We start from the raw sequence: 15,000 nt of genomic DNA on the forward strand, positions 1-15,000 counted from the left end.
ATCAGGAGTGCAAGTGGCTGAAAAATAGAAAAAAGGGGGATGATGTACAGGATGATCAATAGAGAAACATTCGCATGTTGCTTATCATGATTTTTTTTTTTTCAATGGAAGAAAAACCATTCAACGTCCACGTTTTTGCAGAGGACAACGAAGGAAGGCAAGACAAAATGTACGTTACCTGGGAAGTAAAATATTTCCTCTTTCACCTCCTCGCCGAAGGAAATTTCGCCAAGATTGAGACAAATAGCTAGCTATGGCTTTTTCTTTCCTATTTCAATGACTTTTATCACACATATCCAGAAATTCAGGTGATTAGATGCAAGCCCAATTTTGCATCCAACACGAAGTGCCTCTTACAGTCTAAGCATTTGCTAACTATTTTTTTAAGAATAAGGCAAGCGTAAGGGTTGGCGTTATTTCTTGGTAAAGGTAAATGCAGCTGTTTATCTTCAGTTGAAAATCTGAGTTTAGAGGGCACTATGTCAGGTTAATTGTCTATTTTCCCACACGCGAGTGATGTTGAAGTTGGGGAGAAGAGTAAGGGGACATTTCGTGACGCTTTTTTCAATTCGCCGTGCATCTAATTGATGGTTTTCATATGACGTCACGGCGGCCATGTTGGTGTACAGAACAATGCAGTAAAATGGCTTTTGGGATTTTAACTCTATTCTTATGCAAAACTTGTGGGGCCATTTTCTATTGTTTTGTACAACAACATGGCCGTCTCATCATGTGGATGCAAACCAAGAATAGGCCATAGTCGTATTCTTTACTGAAGCACTGGAAACAAGCATGAAGGAGAGGCTGATGCGGGGAAATCTTTTCAGAAGCAAATTATTTCTCCCGCATGAGCCTTCATCCCATGTTCGTTCCAGTCCAACCATGAGAATGCGAATAAGGGCTACATGCATTATGGACATTTTTTTTTGGAGCGGCGAGTGAAACCATTAAGTGGGTTGAAAATTATATACGATAAAGCTTTCTCTTCACTGGTTCTCGCTGGTTTAAATGTCGTACATCGAGTCGATTTCTACGCATCTAAGTAAATTCACTTAACAATCCATGCTGGTTATGTCGGATACACCCGTGGCCATCTGTTCGTACGCGTTGATGGACATAGAAGCAAGACCTCGTCAGTGCGCAAACACTATGATAATAGACATGCAGGCAGGATTCCGAATGACCTTGACAATTGTTTTAATGTGTTGAAAAAATGCCAGAACAAGTTCGATTGTCTCGTTAATGAGATGTTACTCATTAAACAATTACGACCGTGTTTAAATGTACAATCAGACTCAATTCGCGCTAAGGTCTATGTCTAACTCATGCAAATTAATGACTCTGGACGCTTAGTTTCTCTTGAGATCGCATATTTAATTTAGTTTCCCTTGACAATGGCGCCAAGATGTCGCCTAACGTCGAACGCTTTTATCGTTAGTTTTTGCCAGTATATGTTAACAATCCATTTTGAGCGAGTTATAACATATCTTTTTGTTTGTCAAGGTACCTTCCTTGAGGTGACTGAGGTCGTGTTTTATCTGTGGCCCAATCGTTTCTACTGCAAGCGGTTCCGCATTGAGATGGTTAAAGTTTTCAAATATTTTTCGGTTGAAACGAGTTATTATATGGCTAGTGTTTCTGGCCGATACAACGCGCGCTCTGATTGGCTAAGAGCAGCTAAGCGCTGGGGCTTTATTCCCCCGTAATGCCCACGGACCGATTATGGATTATGCAAATTAGTTTTTACTTTTATAGAACCGTTCTGTTAGCCATGTACCAAACAACTCCAGAACTTCGACCGTTCGGTCGTTACAGCAAAAACCTCAAACCTCGGCCTAGCTGTATTGACCTCGCTATCGCTCGGTAAATACGGCAGGGCCTCAGTTTGAGGTTTTGCTGTAACGAGTCACTCTCCGTTATTAAATAGTTAGTAATTCTTGGAAATCACCGCTATTACTTGACTTCTCCGAGTGGCTTAGCGCAGTTGTTGCCGGTAGCCAAAGCAATGCCCGATAAGTTAATGAAAGGTCCGCGAAACAACGAAGGAGGCAAATGACAGTTTTCAATCATTTCAACAACGACTGAAGCTGGCTTAAAGTAGATGAACCAAAAACGGTTTTCTTACTAAAGAGAACAAACAAAAGCACCCACCCAACCGAAAACGGTTGAACCCAATTATAGAAAGCAATCTGAAAGAAGGAAATATCCACAATGCTATCATTGACACAGCCAGTACTTACAGGTTTGACACCACTGCCCTGAGTAACCCGGTTTGCATTGGCAAGTGTTTGGGGCAACGCATTTTCCTCCATTTTGACAAACCTGCTGGCATACAGCTGTGATGACAGACACAGAAACAAAATAATATTTTTTTTGTACTTTCATTCAGTGAAAGAGAAAAAACATGGTAGTTTTGTTTTCTCAAATAAACCACTGTTGAGCAGAAATAGAGCCTCCTTTGTGAATGAGTTCAGGTTTGTAATGATAGTCTCAAGATTCCTTAGCTGGGCAAAAGCACTCTGCTAGAGCGGTTTTCAATTGGGTGTCGAAGTAATTAGCGAATTGCTTTGGTCTTACATTCCTTCACTCAGTGATTGGTTCAAAGTTCTCGCGCCATTTTTTCAACCAATCAGAAGTGAAACCAAAACCAATCGTGGCTCGCCCATGCACATTTTCCCGCGCTTTGTGTCGGCTAAGTGTAATTACTTCGATTTTTGATTGGTTTAGTGGATTGTCTCCGTCCTTTTTGATTGGCCAAAGTAATTACTTTGGTTTTGGTTTTACGACACTCAATTGAAATTCGCTCTCATAGGGGACACTGTAAATCAAATCAAATGACTGTTAGTTTTTTGTGAAAGAGAAAACCTGTAGGACCCAGAGAAAAAAAACGTATGTCTTCGAGAAGAGTAGCGGAACCAACATACTCAATCCCTACAAAGGTCAAATGTTACTCTTATTAGCATTATGTATCCATTCTGTTATACCCAGAACACTGAGAAAATGCTATGAACTCACGTTGACTGCAAGTAACTGTTTTGTATCCAGCCGGACATTGGCACGTATTGGGTTTAGAGCAAGTGCCACCATTTTGGCAGGGAACCTTACAAATAGCTGCAATTGAAAATAAAGTTTAGTGGAAATCTGAGGACGCAAGGTCGATGAATTAAGCAAACCTGTGACATCTTTGGGAGATGGGTAAGGAATACGTCGCCAGTTACAGTTGGTTCCATACATAGTTCCGGTTTAGTTTTCGACAATACGTACGCGTCAATGTTCAGTTTGTTTGTTTATTTTTATTTTTCTAACGCACAATGTTGCGCAAACGCCACTCTGACATCATCTTCATACATACATACACACATTTATTTTACACCTCCCCATCTGGAGCTTTTCAGTGATCAACTAACATAACATAATAAAAGTTAAATACTGTATATAAAACTTAAAAACGCAGGAATCATACAATTATATACATTTAAACTTCATTAAAATAACTATCTACAGACAATATATGTCATCACATACAATGCAAATTATTTAACGTTAAGAATTAAATCACTGTTGACAAAAAATTTCTTTCAGAAGTTGAGCTTTCAAAAAGTCTTTTAAAAATGACGGGATTCTTGCATAACTTCAGGCTTGGATCATCGTCTTCGTCGTCGTAATAATCGTCGTCGTCGTCGTCGTCATCATTGTCGTCATCATTAACATCATCATCGTCGTTTTCGTCTTCGTAATCGTCGTCGTCATCATCACCCAATCTTCGTCGCCATAGCGATCATCATCATCGATTCTCATTCATCCATAGATTTAAATCGACATAGTTCGACATAGTTCGAACCTTTGGGCAATCAACCACGGCGTAACACAAAGTTACCACGCAACAACATTGAAACTAACTCTCATAGGCTTTTCGAACAGTGTTTGCGTTGCTTTAGATCCTGTACTGTACTACTTTAGCCAGGAATTGAACATGCGATCTCCTACTCGAGAAATGACAGTCTTGGGTAATTTAGCTAATGCCACTGACAAGTTCTATCTGGTTCCAATGCAATAGCACTTACGTGTTTGGCAGTAGTTTCCTTCAAACAAGCCTTCACTGCACTGGCATTTGGAATTGACACACGTGCCTCCATTCTGACAGGGTGGGGTACACACGCCTGGGTTTAAGAGTGACAAGAAGGTTTACGGTAATTTAGGAACTGTCGTCTGCCACGTTAAGGAGCTTGAGAAACGACGACGTCAACAAGAAACTCACATGAAAATAGAGAAAACCGTCAGCGAGCTAATTCGATGATGGTGTTAAAAAAAGAAGAGATTAAACACGAAATCCGTTTCTTTTGTTTCGGTTAAAATCGTGGCTGATGATCAGTCACATTACTGAACTGTTCAGGGATGCAATTGGTGTGTTAGTGAGAGAATAAAATATATATTTAAGTGTTAACGGCCTTAAAACCCGAAATGATTGGGTCAACACAGGCCGTTGTGATGCAAAGGACACGAAGAAATTGAGCATCGTAGGTGCCAAGGGTGCGACGACATTGTTTATAGTAATTTAATGAGCCTTATGTCCACTTACTTGGACACGGTTGAACGTTGCAGTTTTGTGTCTCCAATTCTGTGCCCAAGCCCTGATCAAGACATGACTTCCCTCCATTCTGCGGTGGAGGGTTGGTACAAGTGCGCTTGCGCATTTGAGTTCCACCGCCACAAGTTGCTGTACACTGTGACCACGGAGCCCACTCAGTGTATTTACCATCAACTATGAAACAACATTATGTAGACGAGTTTTAGTAAAGTCTGATACGGAGATGTATAGTGTTAAAGTTGATAAAACGCCGCAGAGCGTTAAAGCTCTAATTTACAAAAATGATACCGGTTTTTTATGTCTGAAAGCCACAAATGTCAGTGACAAATACAGGAGCAAACGCTCCACCGCTGTCACTCTTGACAACAAAGGGCCGCGTCGGTCGCCATCTTGAATAGTCGTGTTAATGTGCTGACAAGGTGTGATAGATCAACTTCGTTACTTCTACTAATTCTTGCTTTGCACGTGATATATTCAGTTAACAAGCAGTTTTCTTGCGCTTATTATTACTCTTAATTATGCTAGCATCGTGTTATTATTGTTGCTGACAAAAACAGTGAAAAAAAAAAACACTTGAAACACAAGGTCTTAAGCACACTGAAAGCTCATTGGTTCGTTCCACACCTTTCACCCCAGGACAAGCATGTGGATTGCAAGTCTTAGATTCCACGTTTCCTCCAATCGCCGAGCAATCAGTTCCACCATTGAGAGGCACAGGGTTGGCACAATTTCTCGTTCTCACTTGATTTCCACCTCCACAGGAAGCTGAACATGTGGACCATGTACTCCAATCATCATATCCTCCTGGAACTAGAGAGAGAAAATTTTGTTGCGTAAGAAACACAATAGCATTATTCAATGCGAGTTGAAAGAAGGAAACTGCCTTATTTTTAACCAATAAAAACCTAGGCAAACCAAGGCTGCCAAACTTCAAGCCTTAAACAATGCTGGGTATTGGAAATGCAGTGTCTTTTACACACTTCCACGCTGGAAAAAATATAATATTATGTTCTACTAATGCACCAATGGCCCGAAAGACTAACGACCAAAAATATAACTTCCTGCTATATTCATCACGTTGCCATCACTAAAAATGCGTTTGTAATTGCATACCTGGAGATGGACACATTGGGTCCGCTTTGCCATTTGATGGAGCTGGGGACAATGAAAAACAGTATAAGAATTTTATCTTCCTTTTTGCTTAACCACCATTTCAAAAATCTCGCTTCCTGAGTCCTGAATCAAATTTGCTTTCCAGTGATTTCAATGCCTTGAATGTAGTATTTTGAAAACTACAGTGCGTCACGATTCGACATAATCACAAACTTTGCTTCTGGAGGCAGCGATGGCCGCAATCCGGAGGTCCCGGCTGAAGTTCCACTATAACCACGAACTCGGATTGTTCTGGGTACTCCCAGTTCAACTTCTTTGCTGCATTTGTACGATAAGCAACAGGTTTGTCTTCTGACAGTTGAGACTCCTCAAAGTCTATTGTATTTGTTTCACTGATTTGATTTCATTGGTTGTGACAAGTCCCTAAGGGAAGTGGTCAATTGAGTATATATTTGTGACGGTTCTTGATACGATTTTCACATTCAAGGACCGGAAAGGAAATTCACCTAAACTGCGATCTCCCCACTTATAATTTCAAAGTTCCTCACCCTGCAACATGGTGGAAGACTCCTTAATCCAGTACCAAATGATGCCTGGGTTCTCTGAATCACCACCAAGCCACTGTGCTGGATTATGCCCTGGATCTTTAGAGACGATAGTGCCATACTTGGTTGGGCCATTGCAGTCACTTGTGGAGAGCAGTGAGCTGTCGTCTGTAGTCAAATATGGCATGCGTTTGCCAATACCCTTTTCATCGTCGGGCCACGAGCCGAACTTTTTCAGTAGCTTCACACCATTAAGTCCGCAATTTGAGGAGGTCAGGCTGTAGCAAATGGAAAAAGAACAAACGTAGGCAAGATGAACCCTTTCAACCCCGAGGAGGCGCCCATTTACGTTAAACAGAGTGATATCTTTAAGTGTCACTATTAAGAGAGAAACGGTTAAAGGGGACATAGTTTTCAAGTGAACCCAGATGTTGTTAACCCATTCACCCCTAAAGCGGACCCCAATGACAAGTAAAATGGTCTCGCGTCAAACAGAGTAAAATCTTACTCTGTAGAAGAGAAAAGGTTAAATGGGGCCTTGATGTTTTTAAAGGAACCTCCACTTGTACAAAACAATTAATGTAAACCGGCGAAAATAATGTTTGTGATCAAATTAGTTTACACTGTTTTCCAAAAAAAAATGTTTTGAACTCGCTTATTTTTACTTTTACGGTTGCCCCATGTTTTGGCATCAAGAACTTTTGTTTTGTAACAACAGAACAGCAGTAACAAGTCAGCATTATTCAAGATGGCAGCGCGATCAGACGTTGACCGACGATGTATCATAATAATACCTGTAATTCTGCGGCGCCACAAAGATACCCCCGTTGGTACCCCTTTCTCTTGCTTCTAATCGATATAAGAAGTACGGGCTAACAGCTATAGCTTTGATTGTATCACCCTCATCCAGAATGGAATAATCATTGGTCACAGAGGGCTCTGCTAGGTTTCTATAAAAAGGCAAAATGGAAACAGGGTTACGTAATAGATGAAGAACATAGATGCAAGCTCTTTAAGTTTTCAGTTAGGTGAAACAGCTTTTCCACCCTCCCACCACTTTGTCGGTCTAAAACCCTTCCTGGTTTTGAAGTTAGTTGGAAGAATGAATTACGTAGCCTCGAGTATAAGCCTGAAATTGACGATGTCGTTGCATTAAGGTGAGGCAAACAATGGAAATTGGAGGAAAAGGAAGGAAGTGATGGGCGAGAGGGAGGTGGCGTTTAGGGAAAATTAACTTATGTAGGGCAAGAGCAGATGTGGAATGGGCAGGGAGCGAATGTTGGGTGGGATAAGATAATTTATTTACCCACATAAAGATATGGAGCGTTTAACATACTCGATGAGAATGCGCATGTGCAATTATATATACAAAAACTGTATGTATACACCCTTTTAATAAGTCTAATATATGCCGTTTTCCGCTAATGACGTCGAACTCTTGCTTTCAAATTTTCTTCAGAAATGTACAAAGGCCTAAAACTTTTCCGATTTCTTTTCTTGTTTTTAAGCCTTTGTACATTCCTGAATAAATTTTAAAAGCATGAGTTTGACGTCATGAGCGGAAAACTGCGGACAAGTAAAAGTTCCTGAAGTAATGACATCAACTGCCAAGAAGACCTAGATAGATCTAGGCAAAGGATAGGAGAAATGGTGATGAAATTAAAAAAATGTAGTGGGGAAGGAGGGGGTGAGGGAGGGGGGTGTTGGAACAAATCTTGAAGGGGAATGAGGCGAATGTGAGAGAATGAAACAATATTTAAAAGGAAAGGAACAAATGTGGTGTAGAGATGGAAAGGTTGTAGGGGGAGCAGATTTTAGATTAGAGGGGAATTCAAGGAGGTAAGGAAAGGATGAGTTTCTGGGGATGAAAAGGATATAGAGGAGGGGGAAAAAAAGACACGAGGGAGGGATAACAAGAAAGAAAAGAAGAATCGAAGGTCATTACCTATTCTTAATGTTGTCTTTACTCCAGCCTTTGCTACTTGCACTCGTCACCAACAAGGTCCAACCACCATTATCATGGGTCATATCACAGAACACATTGGCCGTTTCGGCTGAGTTGGGCTTTTGCAGGTAGATGGTGTATAAGCCATCCGATTTACTGTTGCAACGTTCAATAAACTCACGACACGAACGAAGGGGAACTGGAAGAACAAAAAATATTGCAAATGTTGTCACTGTCAAGCGTGGATCTCTAAATGATGATGAACAAATTTTACTGACAGTTGCTAAATGCAATCATGCATATATATTAGCTTCACCAAAATAACCAAATTTTGGAATACGAAGCACTTGAAAGTTCACTCTAAGGGCGTTCAATCGGTTGTAAGGGTCATAGCATTAAAACAAACGTTCCCTACCTTACTTCTGGACACTATAAAGTAAATAATTATGTGCAAGAGTTTTCCTACGTAGTGGGAAAGAACGATTGCTAAGGACTGGCCAGAATCAGTTTACAACTGAGAAACCTAGTATGTCACTCATCTGACTTTCGGTGAAGGATGAGAAATTTTAAGTTACTGTTAACGGAGATTAATAAATCGTCTCAGAAATGGCAGGGAAAAAATAAAAGAATGTCCGGACATTAGCCGGTAGCTAAGAGTCCAGCGAGACCTTGAGTGCAAGCACGCTACGAGTTGCTACAAAATTTCAATCTAGGCAATACACTGGACAATCATTATCAAACAAAGATACTAAAGCTACAAGGCAAGGAACTAACTTTTTGGCGGTGGACAAGGCTGCGCGTTGCATTCCTTGGTCTCCACAGGTTTATCGGAGCAGGAAGCACCTCCAAACATCGGTATCGGGTTTGTACATGTTCGCGTTCTTGAGCTGATGCCTCCAGCACAGGTGGCAGTGCACTCAGTCCAGTTACTCCAGGGTGTAAACCCACCATTTACTGTGAAGAAGGAAAGAGAAGAACTGTTAACAGTTGATTCATGCTAAAGCGTGAATAGACACCGTTATCCTTATACAAATGAACAAATGAACAAGAGCTAACCTGGGCAGGGTAAGGTGTTGCATGGCATCGTCTGTTTCACATTATTGACAATTTTGAACTTTTCACCGCCTCCACATGTTTTGGAACATTCGGACCAACCAGTTGGTGACGCAGCTGCCAAGAAATATCAAAAAGGACTCGATGAAAATTAGATTTGGCCAAAAAAGTGACGATTTGAAAACAAAAGGCCGATCGATGGAAGTTTACTGTGAACAAAACACCACCTTACGTATTTAACTGCAGTCCTTAAGGGGCGTGGCTCTTAACTACCAAACCGTTGTTATGGACCCATTCAAATAACCATTTTTCGAGTCCCTTTAACTCTATAGTTATCGTTGTGTCAAGTGTGTTTTCTTTAACATTTCTTTGTCTGGTTCGACTCACAACCATATATTATTTGGTAAATCGCGTGACCAAAATAGAAAATGCCTAGAAACTCAGCGAATCAACAATGTTTTTCACAATTTTTATGCAACCCGACAGTATGAGAACATTCTAACACAAAATCTGTAACATGGATTTTCAAAAAAATTATATGTATTAAAAAAAAAGACGTCATAAGGCCCTCCTTTGATACGCTTTCCAAAATATCAGCTCCATTTTTTGCCCAAATAGAGATTCCACGCTTTTGTTTATGAAAAATGTTTTTCACTGAAACGCACGGCAGAGGACTGGGACTAATTGCACATCCGCCTTCTGATTGAAGTGATATCAGCTTTCCATTGAAAAAGTTACTTCAAAGAGCCATCCATGCATCTTTTTGTAAGGCTCTTGATCAGCAACCAAAGTCTTTCTGTAGTTAAGTGCCACCCCACTTAATATTACTGAAAATCCTAAGTACAATTCAATAAAGAGAACTTGAAAACAAGCAAACTTACAATCTGGTGGACACACTTTGAGAAAGCAAGCCTTGGTCTCTGTGGGTTCACCTAAAGCAGAACAATCCGCCCCACCATCACTGGGCACTGGGTTTGTACAGGTCCTTTCCCTATTAACCTGTCCATTACCACAGGTTACACTGCACTGTGACCATTCAGCCCATGAAGAGTAACCACCGTTCACTGAAAATGAAATCAGTGGCTAAAATGACGCTCCAGGGAATAAATACGGATGCTTGGTTCGCTATTTTATTTTGGATGGTAGGGGGAAGGAGGGGAGGTGTCCGTTTTTTCCCTGAGCTTCACCATAGTTAATGCATGGCGATGGTTATGAAACTCGACAAGTTCCTTTGTTTCATGTTTTTGTCCGTATTTTTGGTCTTGACCCTGCACAAAACACACCTTTTTTCGAGAAGATAACCAATGAAATCCTTCGATTAAATTATGCGCAACTAATTTGCAATCCCGTGCGAAGCGAAAACAAAAGATTGTGCAGGGTCACGGTCAATACAACATCGATTGCGACAACATTGTTTTCGCTTTTGGTTCTAAGGTTTCATAACCAGTCCCTCGATTAACTATGGCTATACGATGAGAACGAAACAATAGATCGTTTTCATTGTCACGCCATAACAAATAAAATAAATAAATAAAATTCGAAGCCGTTCAATGAAAAAGGCTAAGAACATCCCATGTTGTAGAACACCACAACATAAACAACCTCACCAAGTCTTAGGTCTGTGTGGTACATTGTTTCCGAGTTACTTGTCGAAGCGCGTCACACAACTTTACAGAGTTTTGTATGGGGCCGCCATGTTGGTGTACCACCTTGGGACACCACAAAGATCGTCTTCAACCTCGTCTAGATAAAAATCCGGAAGACCTCACCGTTTTGATTTTAGAATTTTATGACGTCATCACTGTGAAAACCATCTGGAGCCGGTTGCTCGTAACCTGGTTATCGCTAACCGTTGGTTAAGAGGAATAAAAACCTATAGGTTTCCATGGTATTTAACGCTGGTTAGCGCTAACCATAAACAACCCGGGCCTGGACGTTTTCGCCAACAACAACGGTTCCACACTCTGTACAAGTGTTTTGTTTCTCCGTCGTTCTTTTCCTGACAACGACGTGCAATGCTTAATGTAAGTTGCGCTTGTGACGAGGACGTTCACTTCTCACCTTATCAATTATTCCTTAAGTCAACTACCAATCATCGCTTGGTTATTATCAAATATGCATATGTATCGTTTCATTAAACAAAAATTGACAATGCATAATTTAATGTTCTTTCAATGAGAAGTCGTTTCGAAACCTCTTGCTTTGTGCTTCATCATCGTATCCAGAAACCTCAAAAAAAAAATAAATGCATTGGGCTGGCGGCATGATACTTTCATTTGCTTCTCGGCGTCTGGATGTATCACATCCACACCGTCGCATCAATTAAATTCTTGGATAGTTGGTGCAACAGCAAGCGAAATTTTCTTTCCTAAGTTTCTTTTCGATAAAACGCCATAAGAGGAAAAGCAAAACGGCAACTTAATCCCACAATATGGACCCTGTTTGAGCCTGCAGTGTTAAGCTTAAACCGAGACGCGTTTCAACAATCAACATTCCTTCAACTACCACTGAGGTGTTGAAATTGGTATAAGCTGGTTGCAAATCCGCTAATAACAAATTTCAGCTAATATCGCTTCCGTTATTCCGTAGTGGTCGAAAAGTCAATTTATTAAATCGAAAACGCTTTTTCAACATTTACAAGACACACCCACAATTAACTAGGCCAATGCTGAAACAGCTTAACTTGCTTTTTGCCATCAACGGTTGTCCAACATTGGTTCAACGTTTGTTAGAAGAATGTTTGGCAAAATGTAACATCGTTAAAACAAGTATTATTTACGGACAACGTACCTGGGCATGGATCTTTTCTGCAAATCGTTGTTTCAGTTGATGGACCAAGAGAGGAACAATCCTTTCCACCGAATTCTGGGCTGGGATTTACACACTGACGGGTCCTGATCGACTCACCACCCCCGCATGTTGCTGTACAAGGTGTCCAGTCGCTCCAAGGAGAGTAGCCACCATTCACTATAAAAAAGACCCGCAAAGCTTGCAGAGTTAATTACACAGTTGATGAAACAGAGGCTACCATAGTTATTCTCTAAGCGAGTACCCAAAAGATCAGTCGGAAATTGTCCGAAAAAGTCGCCAATTTCAAGACATTTTCATTTACAACTAAATTCAACGATTGTGAAAAAGGAGCGATATATTCTGGGTCCCCTAACTATGCTGCAGTCATTTTTTCTTTTTACGATTGTGAGAACAAGTGGAAGGGAATATATCAATTCTTAGTTGATTATTTTCATTTTTGTAAGAACTAAACGCAACGTTATAGTATCCAAGTCTCAGAAGGTCATTAACATACTTAATAAATACCTTTTAAAAAAGATCAATTTGCAAGTCTCTCAATTGACGTTTTCCCCAACTTAATCTCTGTGTCACTCAAGACGTCTTAGAAAATAACATTTGGCTTAGTTTTTGAGATAATGTTTTCAAACTAAAATTTTGTCATTTCTTAGGAAGTCACGACGAATATCGCGTGCTGGGTGAAACTTACGATGGTTTGTGGTCTTAAAACGTACACCCACATTATAATGTAATTACATGTAACAGGAAACTGTTATTTTAATTGCGGAATCTGGACAAGCAACTTCAATTGGAATCAACATGTGCAAGATTTGGATATTCCACTAGTGATTCCAAATCGAAAAAAAGTTTCATAGTCTGAAAAGAACAGCTTGTTCCATGGCAAGTAATAATAACCCTCACATTGACCTTGAGCTTAAGACTTACCAGGACAATTTTGTGGGTTACACGCTACGGTAATGAGTTCTGGTCCACTACCGGAACAATCCGTACCGCCAAACTGCGGAGAAGGATTTGTGCAGCTTCTTGTCTTTTTCATTATTCCACCACCACAAGTAGCACTACAGGGAGCCCAAGCGGACCACTCCGCATATCCACCGTTTACTACAAAAGAAAACAATTGAACAAGAGAAGCTATTCAATGTGTAAATTGAGTGTCGATTAGTCAGTTCGCATTTACGTTGGTACTGGATTAATCTGGTTGGTGATTGGCTTGTTCCGCATTTCGTTGACTTGTTTATCGTGAAGTTCGAATTTCAATAAACTTTTTCTTTTTTGATGGCTATATCACCACAGCGTAACCGGTTAATGGTGTGAATGGCTACTTTTGATCGACTTTGGTCAGTTTGCGTTTTCAACAAACATCAACCTGTCGCTGAAGATACGATTGAAAGCCGCAGTAAAAAGCGAAGCAGTTGGTTGAAAGGTGAACTTAAGGTTATGTATGTTTTCGAAAAAATACACTTCTTGACCAATCATCAGAGGCTTTTGCTTTGCTCGCACATCGGCTTTTTCAGTCTTTGAGTTGGTAACATTATTTGGCTGTCATGATGGATTCCTTTGATTTCACAAATTGGTCTTGGTCATTTAATCCACTTGATGCTACCGCTCAGGTTGTCAAAACGTTCTACGGAAACTTGGTTTATCAGTGAACTTGTAAATTGACTATCGGAGATGAGGGAGACGAGAAAGAGGGCGGTTTCGAGCTTTTGCCCTTCATGAAAGCTAAATTGGCCACATAAAAAAGTTTAAAAAGACGTCGTTTACAACCTGAACCCACTTCCGTGTTCACTCGCTCACCAACCCAGTTCCAGTAATTGCGATTTTTAAATCTTAGTCAATTTCATCCTTGAACAATTCATTCATTCACTCGACGAATTTTTTTAAAGGCCCATATTCGCCCAAAAGTCAATGTGATCGTTTGTCTTTGTTTTCGAATGACGCCTTGTCCAAATGCGTAATCTCATTGGCTGACTGAACTCAGGCGAATCACGCGGCAAACAACCTGTCAGCTATTTGGGTAATTTCGTGTTGCACAAAATTCAGTCACTGTGCACAATGACTTTTGGGCGAATATGGCCCTTAATTTCATTATACAAGTAAGGGTTGAACGATTTTTCCTCAAAATTCTCTCTACCCTTTCTTTGAATATTTTTACCTGGATATCAATTATCAACTACTGGGGCAAATCATGCTGCGGAGATTTCACACTCTAAAAGCACTTATCTGGACAATTTAAGTAAGTGTCTCTTATACATAAGTGTGAGGATCATGTCGCCCTTTCGTAAAATCTTTTGGGTTGTGATAAGAAGCCTGAGAAGTCCGTGAGGTTATTGTACGGTTCTAAAGCGAACTCAGTTACTCGAGCATTTGTCCAGTTTCCTTTTCACAGTGTGTATTCTTACTTGGACAAGGCTTTGTACCACATTCTTGTGACACATAAGCTGCTCCAAGGAGGCTACAGTCTTTGCCTCCATTTGATGGAGCTGGATTGGTGCATGATCTTGTCCTCTGCTGCATGCCGCCTCCGCATGTCGCACTGCATGCTGAAAATTCACTCCATGGTGTATAACCTCCGTTACCTAAAATACAAAATAGCGTTCATTAAGGACACCGACGAACGTTGAGTAAAGCGAAAGCAGGTTTCAGAAACAAACCAGGTACTTATCACCAGAAATTAAAGATGCCATTTATATTTTTCTTTTACTCATACCTGGACATGGTTGAGTATTGCATTCTCTCGTCTCTGAATGTAAACCCATGCATGGTTTGCCTCCATTCTGCGGAACTGGGTTGGTGCAGGTACGCATGCGCATTTGATTTCCACCACCACAAGTGACAGAACATTCAGAATAGTTGCCCCATTCGTCGAAACCTCCATCGACTATAAATTGCAAATACAGCGCATGACGTTAAAAATCTGCCATCTTTAACAATACCCAATCTTGGCA

General features: G+C 40.6%; 1 protein-coding gene across 1 annotated transcript in view; it reads right to left on the reverse strand.

Annotated features, from left to right (window-relative positions):
* LOC138021748 (uncharacterized) overlaps positions 1-15,000 on the reverse strand; it is a 98,763-nt gene that overhangs the window by 74,423 nt on the left and 9,340 nt on the right. Inside the window, exons 10-26 of the mRNA XM_068868739.1 lie at positions 14,763-14,933; positions 14,455-14,631; positions 12,977-13,153; positions 12,035-12,211; positions 10,126-10,308; positions 9,248-9,361; positions 8,966-9,145; positions 8,192-8,390; positions 7,041-7,196; positions 6,250-6,524; positions 5,702-5,743; positions 5,213-5,398; positions 4,580-4,762; positions 4,065-4,160; positions 3,016-3,111; positions 2,241-2,336; positions 1-17 (exon numbers count right to left, since the gene is read on the reverse strand). The exon at positions 1-17 is cut by the window's left edge and continues 76 nt beyond it. Of these exons, the coding sequence (XP_068724840.1) occupies positions 1-17; positions 2,241-2,336; positions 3,016-3,111; positions 4,065-4,160; positions 4,580-4,762; positions 5,213-5,398; positions 5,702-5,743; positions 6,250-6,524; positions 7,041-7,196; positions 8,192-8,390; positions 8,966-9,145; positions 9,248-9,361; positions 10,126-10,308; positions 12,035-12,211; positions 12,977-13,153; positions 14,455-14,631; positions 14,763-14,933 (2,525 nt within the window). The remainder of the gene's footprint in view (positions 18-2,240; positions 2,337-3,015; positions 3,112-4,064; positions 4,161-4,579; positions 4,763-5,212; positions 5,399-5,701; positions 5,744-6,249; positions 6,525-7,040; positions 7,197-8,191; positions 8,391-8,965; positions 9,146-9,247; positions 9,362-10,125; positions 10,309-12,034; positions 12,212-12,976; positions 13,154-14,454; positions 14,632-14,762; positions 14,934-15,000) is intronic.

This window comes from Montipora capricornis, chromosome 10, assembly GCF_036669925.1.
Source record: "Montipora capricornis isolate CH-2021 chromosome 10, ASM3666992v2, whole genome shotgun sequence".
In the NCBI taxonomy this organism is placed as follows: domain Eukaryota; kingdom Metazoa; phylum Cnidaria; class Anthozoa; order Scleractinia; family Acroporidae; genus Montipora; species Montipora capricornis.